The sequence below is a fragment of the Bos javanicus genome, chromosome 21 (assembly GCF_032452875.1).
Source record: "Bos javanicus breed banteng chromosome 21, ARS-OSU_banteng_1.0, whole genome shotgun sequence".
Classification (NCBI taxonomy): Eukaryota; Metazoa; Chordata; class Mammalia; order Artiodactyla; family Bovidae; genus Bos; species Bos javanicus.
This window is the reverse complement of record NC_083888.1, coordinates 60542958-60562859: the sequence shown is the minus strand read 5'-3', so window position 1 is coordinate 60562859 and position 19902 is coordinate 60542958. Positions and strand designations below refer to the sequence as shown.

At 44.5% G+C, this 19902-nt stretch overlaps 1 protein-coding gene across 1 annotated transcript in view; it reads right to left on the bottom strand.

The window, feature by feature from the left end:
• The window catches only part of AK7 (adenylate kinase 7), a 69774-nt gene that overhangs the window by 49442 nt on the left and 430 nt on the right, over positions 1–19902 (bottom strand). Inside the window, exons 2-3 of the mRNA XM_061395257.1 lie at positions 12340–12528; positions 4646–4754 (exon numbers count right to left, since the gene is read on the bottom strand). Coding sequence (XP_061251241.1) covers positions 4646–4754; positions 12340–12528 — 298 coding nt within the window. The remainder of the gene's footprint in view (positions 1–4645; positions 4755–12339; positions 12529–19902) is intronic.

Genomic DNA, 19902 nt, shown 5'->3' with positions numbered 1-19902 from the left:
TTCTATTTTCTTATTCAGGGGTTGGCAAGGTACTGCTTGTTTTTGTAAATAAAGTTTTGTTGAATGGAACTTCCCTTGTGGCCCAGTGGATAAGATTCCGTGCTTCCAAAGCAGGAGGCCTGGGCTTGATCTTTGAACTAGATCCCCCATGCTGCAACTAAGACCTGGAGCAGCCAAATAAATAAATATATATATATTTTTAAGTTTTATTGGAACCCGGTTCATTCATTTACTTTTTTGTCTATAGTTGCATTTGTGCTACAATGGCAGAGAAGTTGGCTTGAAAAGCCAGGAACCTGGCCTTTTACAGAAAAAGTCTGCTGACTCCTGGACTAATCTGCCAAAAATGAAGATATTGAAGTGTAAGTGATAGTCTTTCAGCTGTGTCCAGCTCTTTGTGACCCATGGACTATATAGCCTGCCAGGCTTCTCTGTCCATGGAATTCTCCAGACAAGAATACTGGAGTGGGTAGCCATTTCTTCCTCCAGGGATCTTCCCAGCCCAGGGATAGAACCTGGGTCTCCTGCATTGCAGGAAGATTCGTTACAGTCTGAGCCACCAGGGAAGCACCTAACATAGAAGTAAAAAATACTGCAAAGCAAGGTGCTTGTGTCTTTTTCGCTGTCCTCCTGGTCTAGAATGACAATTCAAATAAGCTCAGTTGCTCGGATTTAATAAGGATATGAATTACAAAGCACAAAATTGCTAAACATCACTTTGTTCCTTAGAGTTTATTACCTTTTTCAAAACATTTAAAACATGCAAGTATTCTCTGCAACCCCTTCCCAACCCCTGCTATCAGGGAACATCTGTTGAACTGAATCGAATCCGCAGAGTTAGAAATAATTCCTCTTCTCCTAAAGTCACATCTATCTTGTGACACCTTTTGTATCAACATGCCATTCTCTGTCCTGCACAAAAGTTTCTCCTGAGTCCCTTAGCTCTCCCGTGGGCCTACAAAAGTCTTGAGGTATCCCTTTTATTTGTCTTTGTATCTTCCCAATACATTCAACCCCACCTCCTTGAGCAGTGTCTGTAGAATGAATAAAGGTTAAATTTTGAACGTTAATGTTTCATTTCTTTAAATGATTAAAAATATTCTATTCTTTGAACACACAGACCAGTGGAATAGACTAGACAGCCCAGAAATAAACCCACACACTTATGGTCAGTCTTCGACAAAGGAGGCAAGAATACCCAATGGAGAAAAAGACAGTCTCTTCCATAAATGACACTAGGAAAACTGGACAGCTACATGTAGAAGAATGAACTCAGAACACTCCCTAACATCATATGTAAAAATTAACTCAAAATGGATTAAAGACCTAACTGTAATACTGGAAACCATAAAACTCCTAAAGGAAAACATAGGCAGAACACTTTTTGACATAAATTATAGCAGTATTTTTTTTTTTTGATCTGTCTCCTAAAGCAAAGCAAATAAAAGAAAAATAAACAAATGGGACCTAATTAAATTTAAAAGCTTTTGCACAGCCACTAACAAACTGAAAAGCCAGTGTACTAATGGGGAGAAACTATTTGCAAATGTAAAAGCAATAAGGGGTTAATGTCCAACATATATAAACAGCTCATTCAACTCAACATCAAAAAAACCAACAACACAATTTTTAAAATGTGCAGAAGTGGACAGATATTTTTCCAAAGAGGAAATGCAGATGACCAACAAACACATGAATAGATGCTCAGCATCGCTAATCACTAAGGAAACGCAAATCAAAACCACAGTAAGATATCACCTCACATGAGTTAGAATGGCTGTGATCCAAAAGACAGCAAGTAACAAGTTCCGGCGAGGATGTGGAGAAAAGGGAACCCTTGCCCACTATTGCCAGCAATGTGCACTGGTGCAGCTGCTGTGGAAAACAGTGTGGAAGTTTCCCAAAAAACTAAAAATAGAACTATCATATGACCCAACAGTTCCACTCTTGGGTCTATATCTGAAAAAACAAAAACACTAATTCAAAAAGATACATGTACCCCCTGTTCACAGCAGCATTATTTACAATAGCCAAGATATGGAAGCAATCTAAAGTCCTTCAACAGATGAAGGGATAAAGAAGAATTCATATAGATAGATATATATTTGTCTGTGTGTACATTGGAATACTGCTGCTGCTGCTAAGTCGCTTCAGTTGTGTCCGACTCTGTGTGACCCCATAGACGGCAGCCCACCAGGCTCCCCCGTCCCTGGGATTCTCCAGGCAAGAACACTGGAGTGGGTTGCCATTTCCTTCTCCAATGCATGAAAGGGAAAAGTGAAAGTGAAGTCACTCAGTCGTGTCCGACTCCTAGTGACCCCATGGACTGCAGCCTACCAGGCTCCTCTGTCCATGTGATTCTCCAGGCAAGAGTACTGGAGTGGGGTGCCATTGCCTTCTCCAACATTGGAATACTACTCAACTATAAAAAAAGAATGACATTTTGCCATTTGTAACAACATGGATAGACTTACTATGCTGAGTAAAATGAGTCAGACAGAGCAGGACAAATACTGTCTAATATCACTTATATGTGGGATCTAAAAAATACACAAACTAGTGAATATAACAAAAAGGAAGGAGACTCACAGAACTAGAGAAAAAACTAGTGGTTACCAGTGGGGAAAGGGAAGAGGGAGGGGCTAGATAAGGGTAGGGAATTAAAAGGTACAAACTAGTAGGTAAAGTCAAGGCTATGGTCTTCCCAGTGGTCACGTACGGTTGTGAGAGCTGGACCATGAATAAGGTAGAGCACCAAAGCATTGATGCCTTCCAACTGTGGTGTTGGAGAAGACTCCTGAAAGTCCCTTAGTCAGCAAGGAGATCAAACCAGTCAATATTAAGGGAAGTCAATCCTGAATTCTCGTTGGAAGGATTGATGCTGAACCTGAAGCTCCAGTATTTTCGTCATCTGATGTGAGCAGCTGACTCATTGGAGAAGTCCCTGATGCTGGGAAAGATTGAAGGCAGAAGGAGAAGAGGGCGTCAGAGGATGAGATGGCTGGATGGCATCATCGATGTAATGGACATGAACTTGAACAGATTTCAGGAGATGGTAAGGGACAGGGAGGCCTGGTGTGCTGCAGTCCATGGGGTCACAAAGAGTCAGACACGACGAAGCAACTAAACAATAACATTAGGTATAAAATAAGCTATAAGGATATATTGTGCAACACAGGAAACACAGCCAACATTTTATAATAATGGCAAGTAGGGTATAACCTTCAAAAATTGTGACTCATAACATTATACACTTTTATAATATTGTACATCAATTTTGGGCTTCCCTGTAGCTCACAGTAAAGAATCCTGCAGTGCAGGTAACCTGGGTTTGATCCCTGGGTTGGAAAGATCCCCTGGAGAAGGAAATGGCAACCCACTCTAATATTCTTGCCTGGAAAATCTTGTGGACAGAGGAGTTTGTCGGGCTACAGTCCATGGGATCACTAGAGTCGGATACAACTTAGTGACTAAACCACCACATCAACTATCCTTCAATTTAAAAAATTCTCTCCTTCAGGAGTACCTGTTGCTAAATTAATTTAGCAAGGAAGCCATTAGACTGAGGTGGCCCTAGCACCTTAGCAGCCTCGATGAGCAAACCCAAACCTAAAGAAACTAATCACAAATAGTCGATAGACCCTCCCAAATAAGGGAAATGCTTTCGCTGCAGCCAATCAAATAATTGCATGCTTCTGGCTTTTCTCTTCCCTGGTCACCTAGATGGTAAAGAATCTGCCTGCGATGTGGGAGACCCAAGTTCGATCCCTGGGTCAGTTAGATCCCCTGGAGAAGGGAATTTCTTCTTGCCTGGAGAATTCCATAGAGGAGTCTGGCAGGCCACAGTCCATGGGGTCACAAAGAGTTGGACATGTTGCTGCTGCTGCTGCTGCTGCTAAGTCGCTTCATTCGTGTCCGACTCTGTGCAACCCCATAGACGGCAGCCCACCAGGCTCCCCTGTCCCTGGGATTCTCCAGGCAAGAACACTGGAGTGGGTTGCCGTTTCCTTCTCCAATGCATGAAAGTGAAAAGTGAAAGTGAAGACGCTCAGTTGTGTCCGACTCTTAGCAACCCCATGGACCGCAGCCTACCAGGCTCCTCCGTCCATGGGATTTTCCAGGCGAGAGTATTGGAGTGGGTTGCCATTGCCTTCTCCCAGTCGGACATGACTGGGCGACTACTACTTAAGCTGTAGCCAGTCAAATAATTGCCTTGCTTCTGGGTTTTCTCAGTCTTGCCCCTAGTTTCTGTTAGTGGATCTCCTAACCACTTGGAATTTGGTGCTGCCCAACATGAATAGATTCTTTTTTTTTTTTTTGTCTGCCTAGCTGTGGGGATCTTAGGATTTGAACCTGGGCTCTTGGCAGTGAAAGCACACAGTCCTAACCACTGGACCTCCAGGGAATTCCCAGTATGAATTGATTCTTGCTCACATAAACTCTTAAATATTTTCATATGCCTCTGGGTATGTTGTAACATTATCCATAGGCACATCCACTAGTTTGATCTCACTTCCTGTTTTAGGTAAATTTCAGATCAGTTCTCCCCTGGTTCTAATTTGCCTGGTGTTCCTGGGATGGCTCTTTGGTAAGGTATATGGCATGAAAGTCCCGCCCCTGGAGATCAAGGGTGCATCTCACTGACCAGAGACTGCCCAGATGGCTTCCTCCGCTTGCTGGGGGTTCTCAGTGATGTTATAAATGATAACATCACATTCCAGCAGGCGCAAGAGAAGGTCTTCTTGAGAGATGCCCTGAAAAAGAAAGTTGACAGTAATTTGTTGCAAGAAGCAATGTCACCTTAATATTTAGATGGGAGTGACAATTTCCAGATGAGACATGCCGCCTGGATAGTCCCCCAAGAAGAAAAAATCACAGAAGGATTTTTTTTTTTTAATTTAAAATGAAATCTTGGCTCTCTTCTGTGTGTAGTTTTCAAATAACAAAGTTTATGAAAATAGCCGGGAACAGATGAATAAGAAAATTACATAAAGATCTTAGGTACTATTTCTGCCTTCTGTTTAAACCGTGATTCAGGAGGGAAGAATTAGAACACACTAGAAGAAAATGTGTGAAGCATTTAAAACAAACTCAATCTTTGAGGAAGTTTCTTTGAGCCGTTATAGATCATGAATGACTCAGAAGTGCTGATAAGTGATTAATGTGGATTATTTCAGAATCCTCAAGGTGGAACAAACCTGGTCTCAAAATGTAAGGTAACTTATCACAGTTGACAGCTGGGAGTATTTAAAAAATACAGAATTAAAAAAAAATTTTACTTATTTTTGGCTGTGCTGGGTCTTTGTTGCTCTGTGGGTTTTCCTCTAGTTTGGAGAGCGGGGGCTAATCTCTAGTGGCCAAGGGCAGGCTTCTCAATGCACAGGCTCTAGGGTGTGTGGGCTTTAGTAGTTGGAGCTCCTGGGCTCCAGAGTTCTGGGCTCTGGTTCTCCATGGGCTTAGTTGCTCCGTGGCATGTGGGATCTTCCCAGATCAGGGATCAAACCCGTGTCTCCTGCATTAACAGGTGGATTCTTTAACCACTGAGCCACCCGGGAAGCCCCACAATACAGAAACTTCTAATGTTAAAAAGAAAAATTTCTTATATGATATGAAAGTAACTTTGACGATCATTGTGTTTAACTAGTTATTCCCTGCTGTGTGGTGCCAGCAGATTTTGGGAGTACCGTACCGAGGGTGGGTATCAACCATAAAAGGACCAGGATTTGCACTGGCTGCTATTCCTCCTGTCTCAGGGGTCAGATATTCCTCCATAGATCCTTGATTGGTTGCATGAGAGCAGGACACTTTAGATCAAACTTGATCTCTTTACCACAACTTCTTCTGGAGAATCACAAGAGGGGAGATGCCTTTCATCAGAGGTTGTGTGCGTGTGTGTGTTCAGTTGCTAAGTTGTGTCGGACTCTTCGATCCCATGGACTGCAGCACAGTTAGGCTTGCCTGTCCTTCACTGCCTCTGGGAGTTTGCTCAAATTCATGTCCCTTGAGTTGGTGATGCTATCTAACTGTCTCATCCTCTGCTGCACCCCCCGACCCACCCCATCTCCTTTTGTCTTCAGTCTTTCCCAGCATCAGGGTCTTTTCCAATGAGTCAGCTCTTCTCATCAAAGTATGGGAGCTTCAGCTTTGGCATCAGTCCTTCTAATGAATTTTCAGGGTTGATTTCCTTTAGGACTGACTGGTTTGATCTTCTTGCAGTCCAATGAACTCTCAAGAGTCTACTCCAGCGCCATAGTTGGAAAGCATTAGTTCTTTGGCGCTCAGCCTTCTTTGTGGTCTAACTCTCACATCCATACATGACTACTGGAAAAACCAAAGCTCCGATTAGATGGACCTTTGTTGGCAAAGTGATGTCTTGCTTTTTAATACACTGTCCAGGTTTCTCATATTTTTGTTAAATTCAACAGCAACATCCTAGCTTCTGGTGGTTCCCTGGCAATATTTGGTGTTCCTTGGCTTATAGAAACATCACCCACATCTTTACCTTCATCTTTACATGAAATTCTTCCTATACTCTGTCCAAATTTCCCCTTTTTTATAAGGACACTGAGCATACTGGATTAGAGACCCACCCAAATGAGCTCCTTCTAACTCGATTTCTTCTGTAAAGACCCTATGTTCAAATAAGGTCTCATCTGGAGGTCTTGGGGGATTAGGACTTCACGTATTTTGGACAGGATTCAGCCCATAATATCATCCATTTGATTTCTTTTCTGGACTGAATGTGCAAGAGAGAAGATACTCTGAAAATCCTGATTCAAACATGGATTTTTGGAACTCCCTGGCTGGCCAGTGGTTAGCACTTTGCACTTTCAGTGCTGAGGGCCTGGGGTTCAATCCCTGGTCAGGGAACTAAGATCCCACAAGATGCACATTACAGTAAAACAAAACAAAACAAAACAAAACTTTTCTTAAAGAAACAAAGATGGATTTTCACCTTGTCAACAGCATGACAGGATACACCACGGTCCTGGTATACCTGGGACTTACCTACAGTCAGCAAGGACACAGTGAGAAAGATTGGGGGATGGGAAGAAATTGAAGCCATGTGTTCCTGACACAGTGTGTTCTAGATCTCTTCCAAGACAAAGAAGATGAAGCATCTGTGAGTCCATGAAAGCATGTGAGATGTGTCCAGAAGAAAACATGTACACCCGGTAAGTCACAGTTGGACTGATTTAAGCTGAAACAGGCACATTTTCAAGAGAATGGTCATCCTATCAGATATGTGCATTCATTTGTTCCCCCAATAAATAATTGTGAGCACTGATTTTGACCCTAAGGAGAAAGGCAAAAAATGACAGATGTATGACTGTTGATAATACGGAGCATTGGGTGTGCGTGTGTTGTTGGCAAAATTTTAGCGAATAAGTATGGTCTAATGTGGACAAGGATGCAACTAAGCACATGAAGCTTTTATACAAAGTAGAAAAAGGTAACCTGCTCTTGGACAAATGATGTGGCGCCCACTCCAGGACACACTGCAGCCAGCAGAACACGGTTCAGCCCCTACTCACGGCCACAGCTGAACATCCTTGTGCAGTGGGCAGCCTGTGCATTCTTTCAGGGCAGCCCCCAGTGTAGAAAGGGCTATCATAGAGGTACATTTGAGCTCTGATGGACCAGCGAGTATGTGATTATGACTCATAGGGACTGACATTTGAGCTGGGCTGACAGGGTGAATACAAGCTCCCTGAGCAGAGCCTAGGAAGTTCACAGACTAGCAGGCCGTTTGCTGAGCCAGGAAGAAGCTCCTTTCACAACCTGGGCCAGCCTGCTATCTTCCATTCTCCACTCTGTCTCACCTTTTATGCCATACTTGCTTCTTCCCTTGGCTCCCCTAGAATCCAAGCTCTAGCTGTACTGATGCTTTCTGTTCCAAAGCACACCATACCCTCACCTAGGTGTCCCCTTACCTGCTTGGTAAGTTCTACTCAGCCCTGCAGGCTCAGCCTCAGTCCCAGCATTTCCAGCAGTCCCCAGACTCCAAAAAGGAGGGCCAACTGTGTTGGATCTCCAGATCAGAGGAGCTGGGATGGGTCTCAATCTGCGGGATGGGGAGAAGTTTGGAGCTCACTTGTCTGGCTCTCTAGATAAGACTGAAAACTCAAACTGACCTTTGCAGAGTGCTCTGGACACGGCTGTGCGCATACCTCAGTCATCAAGTCACCGTCCTGCCTGGAGCTGCTAGTTCAGATCGAAGAGTCCCTGCTAGTCTGTGAGCCCTGCAGTCATCTTTGGGCCTTTAAAGTACTCCAGGGACATCCCAGGCAGTCTAGGAGCTAAGATGCTGTGTACCAAGGCAGGGGGTGCTGGTTGGATCCCTGGTCAGAGAACTAAGATCCCGCTTGCCGTGTAGCAAGGCCAAAGAAAGGAAGGGCTCAATACTAATTCACTGAATCAAATTCAGGTATAAATAGAGATCAGTGGTGAGGACCTGAACCAATGCAATTAGCCAGGAGAATGGAAAGGAGACATTCTTTAGAGAGCTATTCAAGAGATGGGTTGAGGCCTCCCTTCCCTCAGCTGGGTTAAGCTTCTCGGTCTTTCCGGGGAAGCTAAGACCGCGTTAGAGTGAGACCGTCATTTCACCCTGCACTAGCACCGTGCCTGGCACCTGGGCCTAGGGCTCGCCCTCACCACGGCCTCGGTCTTGGAGCCCATCAGCGTCTACTCGGCCCTCATCCTGCATGAGGATGAGGTGATGGCTGCAGAGGATAACAATGCCCTCATTAAAGCAGTCAGTGTAAATGTTGAGCCTTCTGGCCAGGCTTGTTCACAAAGGCTTCGGCCATTGTCAGCATCAGGAGCTTCATCTGCAATGATGGGGGCGGGGAGCGACAGGGATGGCAGGGGGCGGGGCTGGTAGACCTGCCCCAGCAGGGGGTCCTGTCCCCCCACCCCCACCACTGTTGCCCCAGCTGAGGAGCAGAAAGCAGAAGCAAAGAAGAATCTGAAGAGTCTGATGATAACATGGGCCTTGGTCTTTTTGACTAAGTCTCTTTGGTAATACATCCAATAAAAAGCTGAGCTCTTAAAAATTAGAGAGAGCTGGGTTGAGGATCTCATGACCAAGAGGATATGAGATGCAGTGGTGCCAGCAAGGATGTCACCAGCCATCCGGCTCTACAAGGATGAGGTCATGAGCTATTGCGCTTGCCGACCTCCAACACCCCTGAACGGAAATCAGCGGGGAGGTCAGGAAGGAGGCATCTCGTGCTCAGGGAAAAACCAACAGAACAGGCCTTCAGAGAGATAAATATTTTCAGGAGAAATTTTTATGACCCCATTATCTTGCATGTTCTAATACCTAGAAAAGCACCGAAATCAGTAATGGAGACATCTGCTCCTCGTGACTAGCAGCGACATTTTACTGAGATGTGTTAATTGCACATACTTAATTGCATGTGTTTAATTGCACTTACTCCCCCTTCACTCAAATCACATACATACTGCTTTGACTGTGTGGATCACAACAAACTGGAAAATGTTTCAAGAGATGAGAATACCAGACCACCTGACCTGCCTCCTGAGAAACGTGTGCAGGTCAAGAAGCAACAGTTGGAGCCAGACATGGAAAAACAGACTGGTTCAGAATTGGGAAAGGAGTACGTCAAGGCTGTATGTTGTCAGCCCTGCTTATTTCACTTACATGCGGAGTTAAATAAGCCACCTTAATGCCACCTACATCTTTGGAGCAGGTCCTCAGAGCTCTCTGTGTGTTTCTCAGGTTATAGTCGTCAGTAAACCCCAAATAAAACTGAACTCACAGCTCTCACACTCTGAGTAGTATTTTTTTTTTCCAGTTAATAGTAGGGAGGCAGAAGCCCACAGCAATACCAGGCTCACAGCTGTGATGGGGGCAAGTGCATGATGAATGGTATAAAGGACACTTGGTTGTCTACAAACATCCATTCCCTCTTCCTCTTTCCCAACAGATCCCGAATTTTGTTAAACTACTCCCCTTCTCAGCCTGTGGGAAATTAACTTCATCCTCTAACTTCAAGTAAGGGCCTTACTGATTCCAGATAAGAGACTGGTTCAGGAACAGGCAAGTGACTCAACTGCAGACAGTGAGTGTGGGGTACTGCTGGAAAGTTCACCCTCCTTTCTATAAGAACTTCTGAAAGTTTTCTTCATCAGGGTGTGGCTGTGTAGGTGTGCAGAACCCTGGAATGCTGCAGCCTTGCTGCCAACCTGAGGAATGAAGTCACCCTCAGAGAAAGACAGAGCCAAGGAAAGGGCTGGAAAAGGGCTACCATCCCTGGATCACACCAGGCCTGAAGCAGGTTCTTCCTTGAGACCACCAGCCACATAAGCTAATGAATGTCCTTACTGAATAAGCCAGTTTACATCACCCCTTTCCCCACTATGACTCGCAACCCCAAATAGTCCAAAGAGATACAGACAGTGAGGCCCCTAACACAAAGCAGGGCAGAGTGGTTTTGTAGAGGAGTGTGAGAGACTTCGTTTTGGATATGATGATGTAAAAGTGCTGCCGGACATCTGGGGAGAGGCTACAAAGCAGTTGGATGGGTGCTCAGTCAGCAGGGCTGGGAAAGGATCAGAAAGGCACTGTCTTGAAGCTGAAGCTACAGGACTGGATAAGAGTTAGGAAGAATGCCTGTTAGGAGAGGGGAGGGAGCTTTGGAAAAAAAACATTTAAAGAGAAGGAGCAGATGCACGTGGGCAGTCAGCCAGGTGCTGCTGCAGGGAAGTGGGGAAGAGAGACCATGGCCAGGATACGTCCTGTGAAGGGGTGCGGGCTGGAGAGTGCAGGAGTGAGGCCTGTGAGGGTGCTGAGCCCTCTCCCAAGCCCAGTGGTGGCAGGGCCAGGGGCAGAGAAGAGGCAGGAGGTGTGTGTGTGTGTGTTTCCCAGTGGGAAGATGTCAGCATATGTGGAGGTAGAAAGAAAGAAGTGGCAAGTGAAGACACAGAAGAGGGCTTCCCTGGTGGTCCAGGGCTTCAGACTCTGCTTTGCAATGCAAGGGACACCGGTCAGATCCCTGGGCAGGAAGAGCCCACATGCCTCGGGGCAACACAGTCTGTGCATCATGGCTACCGAGCCAGCACTCTAGAGCCCAAGAGTCGCAACTACTCAGCCTGCACACCCAGAGCCTGTGCTCTGCGACAAGAGAAGCCACTGCAAGGAGAAGCCTGAGCAACTAGACAGTAGGCCCCCACTCGCTGCAACTAGAAAAAGCCTGTGCTCAGCAAGGAAGACTCACCACGGCCAAAAATAAAACAAATCAACCTTTAAAAAACAGAAAGAGCCAGAGAGGGTGAAAAGGGGTTAAGTGGTGAAGTTCCCAAAGTTGGTGGGAGGGGATGCATTCATTCAGTTATGAGTACTTATTAAGGGCCAGTGCTGTCTGTCACCATTCACGGATACACATGAGAATAAATGGGGTGCTATGTCCACATTCAAGGAACAGATAGTCAGAGTCAGTGTAATCCACAATAGACACATAATAACAATGGGGTGTAAAAAGTGCAAAAGGATCTAGACAGGCAAAGAGCTCAGAATCTATACTAGGAGTGGGGAATCATGAAGGGCTTCCTGGAAGAGACAACATTCTGTGTTAAAGCATGAAGGATATATAGGGAGGGAAGTGGGAAGCCTATTCCAGGGCTCAGAATGTGCAAAGCTGTCCCTTAGGATCTGGAGAATGGCAGGCAGGGTGATGGGAGAGGTTAGCCTGGGAGGGCTGGCCTCCCTGGAGGTACTTAAATGTCTCAGGATGAGGGTTGTATAGACTCTGTTTTTTAAAGGCAGCACTACTTCTCAATAAGACAGCAATGTAATGGTATGTTGCTCTCCAGTGGCTTATTACCAAAGGAGGTGTCTTTCAAAATAACACCCTTCATGGTCCAGAGTCATGTTAGGGTGAGGCAGGGCAGAATGCATTTTAAACACAGGATAGAGAATTTTATGAGTCTGAAAGTTCAAGTGAGATCCACACCTTCTAACCTTCTAAGAATATCTCATTTATATCATTTAAGATTTTTGCTGCTTTTTCCTGGAGGGGATGGGGGGAAGGGGGTGCTCCCTGCACCTTGCCAGCCCAGGAATGGAAGCTGTGCCTCCTGCAGAGGAAGCTCAGAGCTTCCTGGACCACCAGGAAGTCCCTGTAGGCAAACCTTTGAAGTGGAGAGATGAGAGGTGTTAGTCTCCATCACAGGGAGACCTGCTCCCTCCCACCTTTCCCACGGTCTCGCGTTGGCAGGAGAGAGGAGATGAGAAGCAAACACATTGGCAGGGCATTTGAGCAGAGGGTGGTGCTTTCCTTTGTCCCCTCTTAGCAGCCCCCCTGGACTTACACAGTAGGTCTCCACAGCAAACTCGGGTCGGGGGATGTCCAGCTTGGAAACTGTGCCCACGATCTGGAACGTGCCTTCCTTCAGTTTGGCCATGGAGGCTTCTGGCATCGCTGATTTATTTTCATCGTCCTCTTCCTCCTCCTCTGTAATTTCTTCAAGTGAAGCCCCGACAACACAGTTAGAAAGAAACTGCAACAAAGAGAAATTTCCTGAACACTAAGAACAGCTCAGAATGGAACCAGTATGAATGATGATTCTAAAAGCTGACCTTTATTGAAGGCTTGATAGTGGTTCCACTTGTGCAAAGCCAGAGCTTTTGACACTGGTATCTCACTGAAACTGGTTTAATTCCCACAAGAATACAGTGAAACGGGTACTATATTATGAGTCCCCATTTTATAGGCAGGGAACTCAGGCTCAGAGAGCTTTAAGAGCTCATTAATGACATATTTAAAATTTTTTTTAAATTTATTTGACTGGGTTAGGATCTTCAGTTGCAGCATGCAGGATCTAGTTCCCTGACCAGGGATAAACTCCAGGGAAGCTGCATTGGGAGCACGGAGTCTTAACCACTGGATCACCAGGAAAGTCCCTCATTAAGGACATTATCCTGCACTAGCAAAAGGCGGAGCTGGGCTAAATTCACCATGATGATTTTGTCTAACAGAAATGTAGACACGTGATGGGATCTGCTTAGGGAACTCAAATTTGCTAGTAGCCACATTAATAAAAATAAAAAGAAACAGGTGAATGTAGGTAATGCTTAAATTTTAAAAGAATTTAAGTATGTTTTAACCCAAGGTATCCAAGTTATTATCAGTTTAACATACCAATATAAACATTACTGAGATATTATATATTCTGTATTTCCCACAGGAAGTATTTGAGATTTGATGTGTATTTTACTCTTACAGCACAGATCCATTTAGACTAGACACGTGTAAACATCCAACAACCGCATGTGGCCAGTGGCTATGAATAATGAAAGAGAAGGAGGTTGGCAAAGTTTCTTTTCTTGTGTTTATAAAAGCTATCTTTGTGAGTGGTTTATGCAATGTTCATGAGTTTCATATATAAATAGAACTAATTTTAATTTATAGATTAAACATATAATTCTTAGATTAAACATATGTAAATAATCATGATGATATTACTTCTTGGGAGTAAAAACATTACAAAACCAAATAAACAAAAAGTCCTTCCCCACTTATTTTGATTAAAAAAAACAAAAACAGTCCGAGTTAGTAGGCAAGATGTCAGGTTCAATCTCTTATTGGAACATATTTTTCCCAAATATGACATATATACTTTTGTTTACCTCTCAAACATGCAACCTCAATTTTATTATCCCATTTCACAGACGAGGAGACTGAGGCCCAGCAGTAAGCAATTTGCCCAAGATTGCATGGGGAAGGAGGGGGTATGCCAGATCTTCTGATATGCTATTCTAAGTTGCACGGTTGCCACACGGCCCCTTTCCAGACTGGAGAAGGGGCTGGGGTGCATGGTCCAACTGAGGTCAGGAGACATGGTTTCCATGCCTTTTTTTTTTTTTTTAATGCTTTATATTTCTACTCCCATGTTGCTTAGTGCAGACAATGCAATTACTTGTAATTTGAGAAATTCAAGTCCTGCTTTGTTTAGGAATAACCAGAAAATTCTGTTATTGATCAGCTTTTGAAAAAATCTCTACAAACTAAAAGTTTTATTATAAAAATATGCTGTTGTAAAAAATAATCAGTGATCAAAATGGGGTAAAGTAAAAGGTTAAATTCTCTTCCCTCCCTCCCTCCTAATTTCAATCATGTCACCTCTATTTTTAAGTACTCCAGTGGCTATCATTGTATTTAGAACATAAACTAAATTCCTGACAAAAGCCCCACAAGTTGTCAGTCTTTATGCTTGACTTTGCTTCACTGGGGCTTCCCTGGTGGCTCAGCTGATAAAGAATCTGCCTGCAATGTGGGAGACCTGGGTTCAATCCCTGGGTTGGGAAGATCCCCTGGAGAAGGGAAAGGCTACCCACTCCAGTATTCTGGCCTGGAGAATTCCGTGGACTGTATAGTCCATGGGGTTGCAAAGAGTCGGACACGACAGTGACTTTCACTTGCTTCATTGAGCTTCCCTGAGACTCAGTGGGTAAAGGATCTGCCTGCAATGCAGGAGACACAGGAGACCCTGGTTTGATCCCTGGGATGGGAAGATCCCCTGGAGGAGGAAATGGCAACCCACTCTAGTATTCTTGCCTGAAAAATCCCAAGGACAGAGGAGCCTGACAGGTGTAGGCCAAAGGGTCACAGAAGAGTTGGACGTGACTAAGCACACACACTTTGTGAATTCACACAGCAAATACTGATGAAGTGCTGGCTTTGTGTGAAGCACTGCTTAGTTGCTGGGCAGGGCCACCTTCTGACTTTCTTCCATAAAATATATTATTAATAAAAATGAAACTTTATGACTGTATTTTTATAAAGACACACAATCTTTGTTGCTAAATTTTAAATTTGCTTCCTTCCAATTTTTTTTTTCTTCCTTCCAAATTTAAGAGAAATTAAAACATTTTTATGGGCCCCAAAGTCCCATGGGTCCTGGACACGGTGACTGCTGTCCCCTGGGGCCCCTGATTCACTGCACCCTCGCCACTTTGACCTCTGCAAACTTTGCTGTGCCCTGTGGGAGCTAGTTCCTCGGGCTGGACCTTCATTCTGTACATGTCAGATTAAATGTCACCTCTCAAGAGTGCCCTTCATGCAACTCTATTTAAAGCAGCCACCCTCTCCTCCCCAAGTCTACAATTTCTATTCTCTTTCCTGCAGAGTACTTAGTAGGGATTGAAATATCTTGTTTATGTTAAAAATTATTTATTGTCTATTTCCTTCCAGAGAGGAAGGAGCCTCAAGGGCAAAAACTTTGTTGGGTCTTATTAACTGTGAATGCCATTTAGTAGGATGTAATGAATAAATGCAGATGACACCACCCTTGTGGCAGAAAGTGAAGAGGAACTCAAAAGCCTCTTGATGAAAGTGAAAGTGGAGAGTGAAAAAGTTGGCTTAAAGCTCAACATTCAGAAAACGAAGATCATGGCATCCAGTCCCATCACTTCATGGGAAATAGATGGGGAAACAGTGGAAACAGTGTCAGACTTTATTTTTCTGGGCTCCAAAATCACTGCAGATGGTGACTGCAGCCATGAAATTAAAAGACACTTACTCCTTGGAAGGAAAGTTATGACCAACCTAGATAGCACATTCAAAAGCAGAGACCTTACTTTGCAAACAAAGTTCCGTCTAGTCAAGGCTATGGTTTCTCCTGTGGTCATGTATGGATGTGAGAGTTGGACTGTGAAGAAAGCTGAGCGCTGAAGAATTGATGATTTTGAATTGTGGTGTTGGAGAAGACTCTTGAGAGTCCCTTGGACTGCAAGGAGATCTAACCAGTCCATTCTGAAGGAGATCAGCCCTGGGATTTCTTTGGAAGATCAGATCAGATCAGTCGCTCAGTCGTGTCTGACTCTTTGAGACCCCATGAATCGCAGCATGCCAGGCTTCCCTGTCCATCACCAACTTCCGGAGTTCACTGAGACTCACGTCCATCGAGTCAGTGATGCCATCCAACCACCTCATCCTCTGTCGTCCCCTTCTCCTCCTGCACCCAATCCCTCCCAGCATCAGAGTCTTTTCCAATGAGTCAACTCATCGCATGAGGTGGCCAAAGTACTGGAGTTTCAGCTTTAGCATCATTCCTTCCAAAGGAAGGGCTGATCTCCTTCAGAATGGACTGGTGTCACCGTCTGCAGTGATTTTGGAGCCCCCCAAAATAAAGTCTGACACTGTTTCCCCATCTATTTCCCATGAAGTGATGGGACTGGATGCCATGATCTTCGTTTTCTGAATGTTGAGCTTTAAGCCAACTTTTTCACTCTCCTCTTTCACTTTCATCAAGAGGCTTTTGAGTTCCTCTTCCCTTTTGCCATAACGGTGGTGTCATCTGCATATCTGAGGTTATTGATATTTCTCCCGGCAATCTTGATTCCAGCTTGTGTTTCTTCCAGTCCAGGGTTTCTCATGATGTACTCTGCATATAAGTTAAATAAACAGGGTGACAATATGCAGCCTTGACGTACTCCTTTTCCTATTTGGAACCAGTCTGTTGTTCCATGTCCAGTTCTAACTGTTGCTTCCTGATCTGTATACAGATTTCTCAAGAGGCAGATCAGGTGGTCTGGTATTCCCATCTCTTTCAGAATTTTCCACAGTTTATTGTGATCCACACAGTCAAAGGCTTTGGCATAGTCAATAAAGCAGAAATAGATGTTTTTCTGGAACTCTCTTGCTTTTTCGATGATCCAGCGGATGTTGGCAATTTGATCTCTGGTTCCTCTGCCTTTTCTAAAACCAGCTTGAACATCAGGAAGTTCACAGTTCACATATTGCTGAAGCCTGGCTTGCAGAATTTTGAGCAGTACTTTACTGGCGTGTGAGATGAGTGCAATTGTGCAGTAGTTTGAGCATTCTTTGGCATTGTGTAAAAGTGCAGCACTTTTACAGCATCATCTTTCAGGATTTGGAATAGCTCAACTGGAATTCCATCACCTCCACTAGCTTTGTTCGTAGTGATGCTTTCTAAGGCCCACTTGACTTCACATTCCAGGATATCTGCTTCTAGGTCAGTGGTCACACCATCGTGATTATCTGGGTCGTGAAGATCTTTTTGTACAGTTCTTCTGTGTATTCTTGCCATCTCTTCTTAATATCTTCTGCTTCTGTTAGGTCCATACCATTTCTGTCCTTTATCGAGCCCATCTTTGCATGAAATGTTCCTTTGGTATCTCTGATTTTCTTGAAGAGATCCCTAGTCTTTCCCATTCTGTTGTTTGCCTCTATTTCTTTGCATTGATCGCTGAGGAAGGCTTTCTTATCTCTTCTTGCTATTCTTTGAAACTCTGCATTCAGATGTTTATATCTTTCCTTTTCTCCTTTGCTTTTCGCTTCTCTTCTTTTCACAGCTATTTGTAAGGCCTTCCTAGACAGCCATTTTGCTTTTTTGCATTTCTTTTCCATGGGGATGGTCTTGATCCCTGTCTTCTGCACAATGTCACGAACCTCATTCCATAGCTCATCAGGCACTCTATCTATCAGATCTAGGCCCTTAAATCTATTTCTCACTTCCACTGTATAATCATAAGGGATTTGATTTAGGTCATACCTGAACGGTCTACTGGTTTTCCCTACTTTCTTCAATTTCAGTCTGAATTTGGCAATAAGGAGTTCATGGTCTGAGCCACAGTCATCTCCTGGTTTTGTTTTTGCTGACTGTATAGAGCTTCTCCATCTTTGGCTGCAAAGAATATAATCAATCTGATTTCGGTGTTGACCATCTGGTGATGTCCATGTATAGAGTCCTCTCCTGTGTTGTTGGAAGAGGGTGTTTGTTATGACCAGTGCTTTTTCTTGGCAAAACTCTATTAGTCTTTGCCCTGCTTCATTCTGTATTCCAAGGCCAAATTTGCCTGTTACTCCAGGTGTTTCTTGACTTCCTACTTTTGCATTCCAGTCCCCTATAATGAAAAGGACATCTTTTTTGGGTGTTCTAAAAGGTCTTGTAGGTCTTCATAGAACCGTTCAACTTCAGCTTCTTCAGCATTACTGGTTGGGGCATAGACTTGGATTACTGTGATATGGAATGGTTTGCCTTGGAAACGAACAGAGATCACTCTGTCATTTTTGAGATTGCATCCAAGTACTGCATTTTGGACTCTTTTGTTGACCATGATGGCTACTCCATTTCTTCTGAGGGATTCCTGCCCGCAGTAGTAGATATAATGGTCATCTGAGTTAAATTCACCCATTCCAGTCCATTTCAGTTCGCTGATTCCTAGAATGTCAACATTCACTCTTGCCATCTCTTGTTTGACCACTTCCAATTTGCCTTGATTCATGGACCTGACATTCCAGGTTCCTATGCAATATTGCTCTTTACAGCATCGGACCTTGCTTCTATCACCAGTCATATCCACAGCTGGGTATTGTTTTTGCTTTGTCTCCATCCCTTCATTCTTTCTGGAGTTATTTCTCCACTGATCTCCAGTAGCATATTGGGCACCTACTGACTTGGGGAGTTTCTCTTTCAGTATCCTATCATTTTGCCTTTTCATACTGTTCATGGGGTTCTCAAGGCAAGAATACCGAAGTGGTTTGCCATTCCCTTCTCCAGTGGGCCACATTCTGTCAGATCTCTCCAGCATGACCGGCCCATCTTGGGTTGCCCCACGGGCATGGCTTAGTTTCATTGAGTTAGACAAGGCTGTGGTCCTAGTGTGATTAGATTGACTAGTTTTCTGTGAGTATGGTTTCAGTGTGTTTGCCCTCTGATGCCCTCTTGCAACACCTACTGTCTTACTTGGGTTTCTCTTACCTTGGGCATGGGGTATCTCTTCACGGCTGCTCCAGCAAAGCCCAGCCATCCCACGCTGAAGGTCAGGAAGGGTGGCGGTGAGGAGATACCCCTTATTCTTTGGAAGGAATGATGCTAAAGCTGAAACTCCAGTACTTTGGCCACCTCATGCAAAGAGTTGACTCATTGGAAAAGACTCTGATGCTGGGAGGGATTGGGGGCAGGAGGAGAAGGGGACGACAGAGGATGAGATGGCTGGATGGCATCACTGACTCGATGGATGTGAGTCTCAGTGAACTCTGGGAGTTGGTGATGGACAGGGAGGCCTGGCGTGCTGCGATTCATGGGGTCGCAAAGAGTCAGACACGGCTGAGCAACTCAACTGAACTGCACTGAATGAATAAATGAATCCATCCACCAGAGGTGATAATAGTTAAATGTCCTGTGTATCCTTTGAGACATTTTCTGTATGTAGATTATCTATCTATCTATCTATCTTCTTTGGGCTTTCTAGGTAGCACAGTGGTAAAGATTGTGCCTGCCAATTGCTGGAGACCAGGGTCTGATCCCTGAATTGGGAAGATCTGCTACAATAGAAAATGGCAACCCACACCAGTGTTCTTGCCTGGGAAAGTCCATGGACAAAGCAGGCTGGCGGGCCCCAGTCCATGGAGAGCTGGCCACAACTGAGCACACACACACACACACACACACACTCATATACACATCTTCTCTATATTTGTATCTTTTTGAAAGATACAAATAATTTCATACTACCGGCTTCTCTGGTGGCTCAGTGGTAAAGCATCCGCCTGCCAATGCAGGAGAGGTAGGTCCCATCCCTGGATTGGGAAGATTCCCTGTAGAAGGAAATGGCAACCCACTCCAGTATTCTTGCGAGGGAAATCCCATGGACAGAGGAGCCTGGCGGGCTATACAGTCCATGGGGTCGCAAAAAAACTGGACACGACTTATCAACTGAACAACAAACACAACCCCTATCTTTTTGACGTTTTGTTACTGCATTTGGTTTTGAACTTTATCCGTCACTTTCCTGCTTGAGACTCCTCAGCGGGAGTGGAAAGAGAACCTGGTTAGAAGCCGGAGATCTGAGCCCCCAGCTCGCTAAGTAGTCCTGGGCAAGCCCCCAATTCCTTCTGAGCTTCAGTT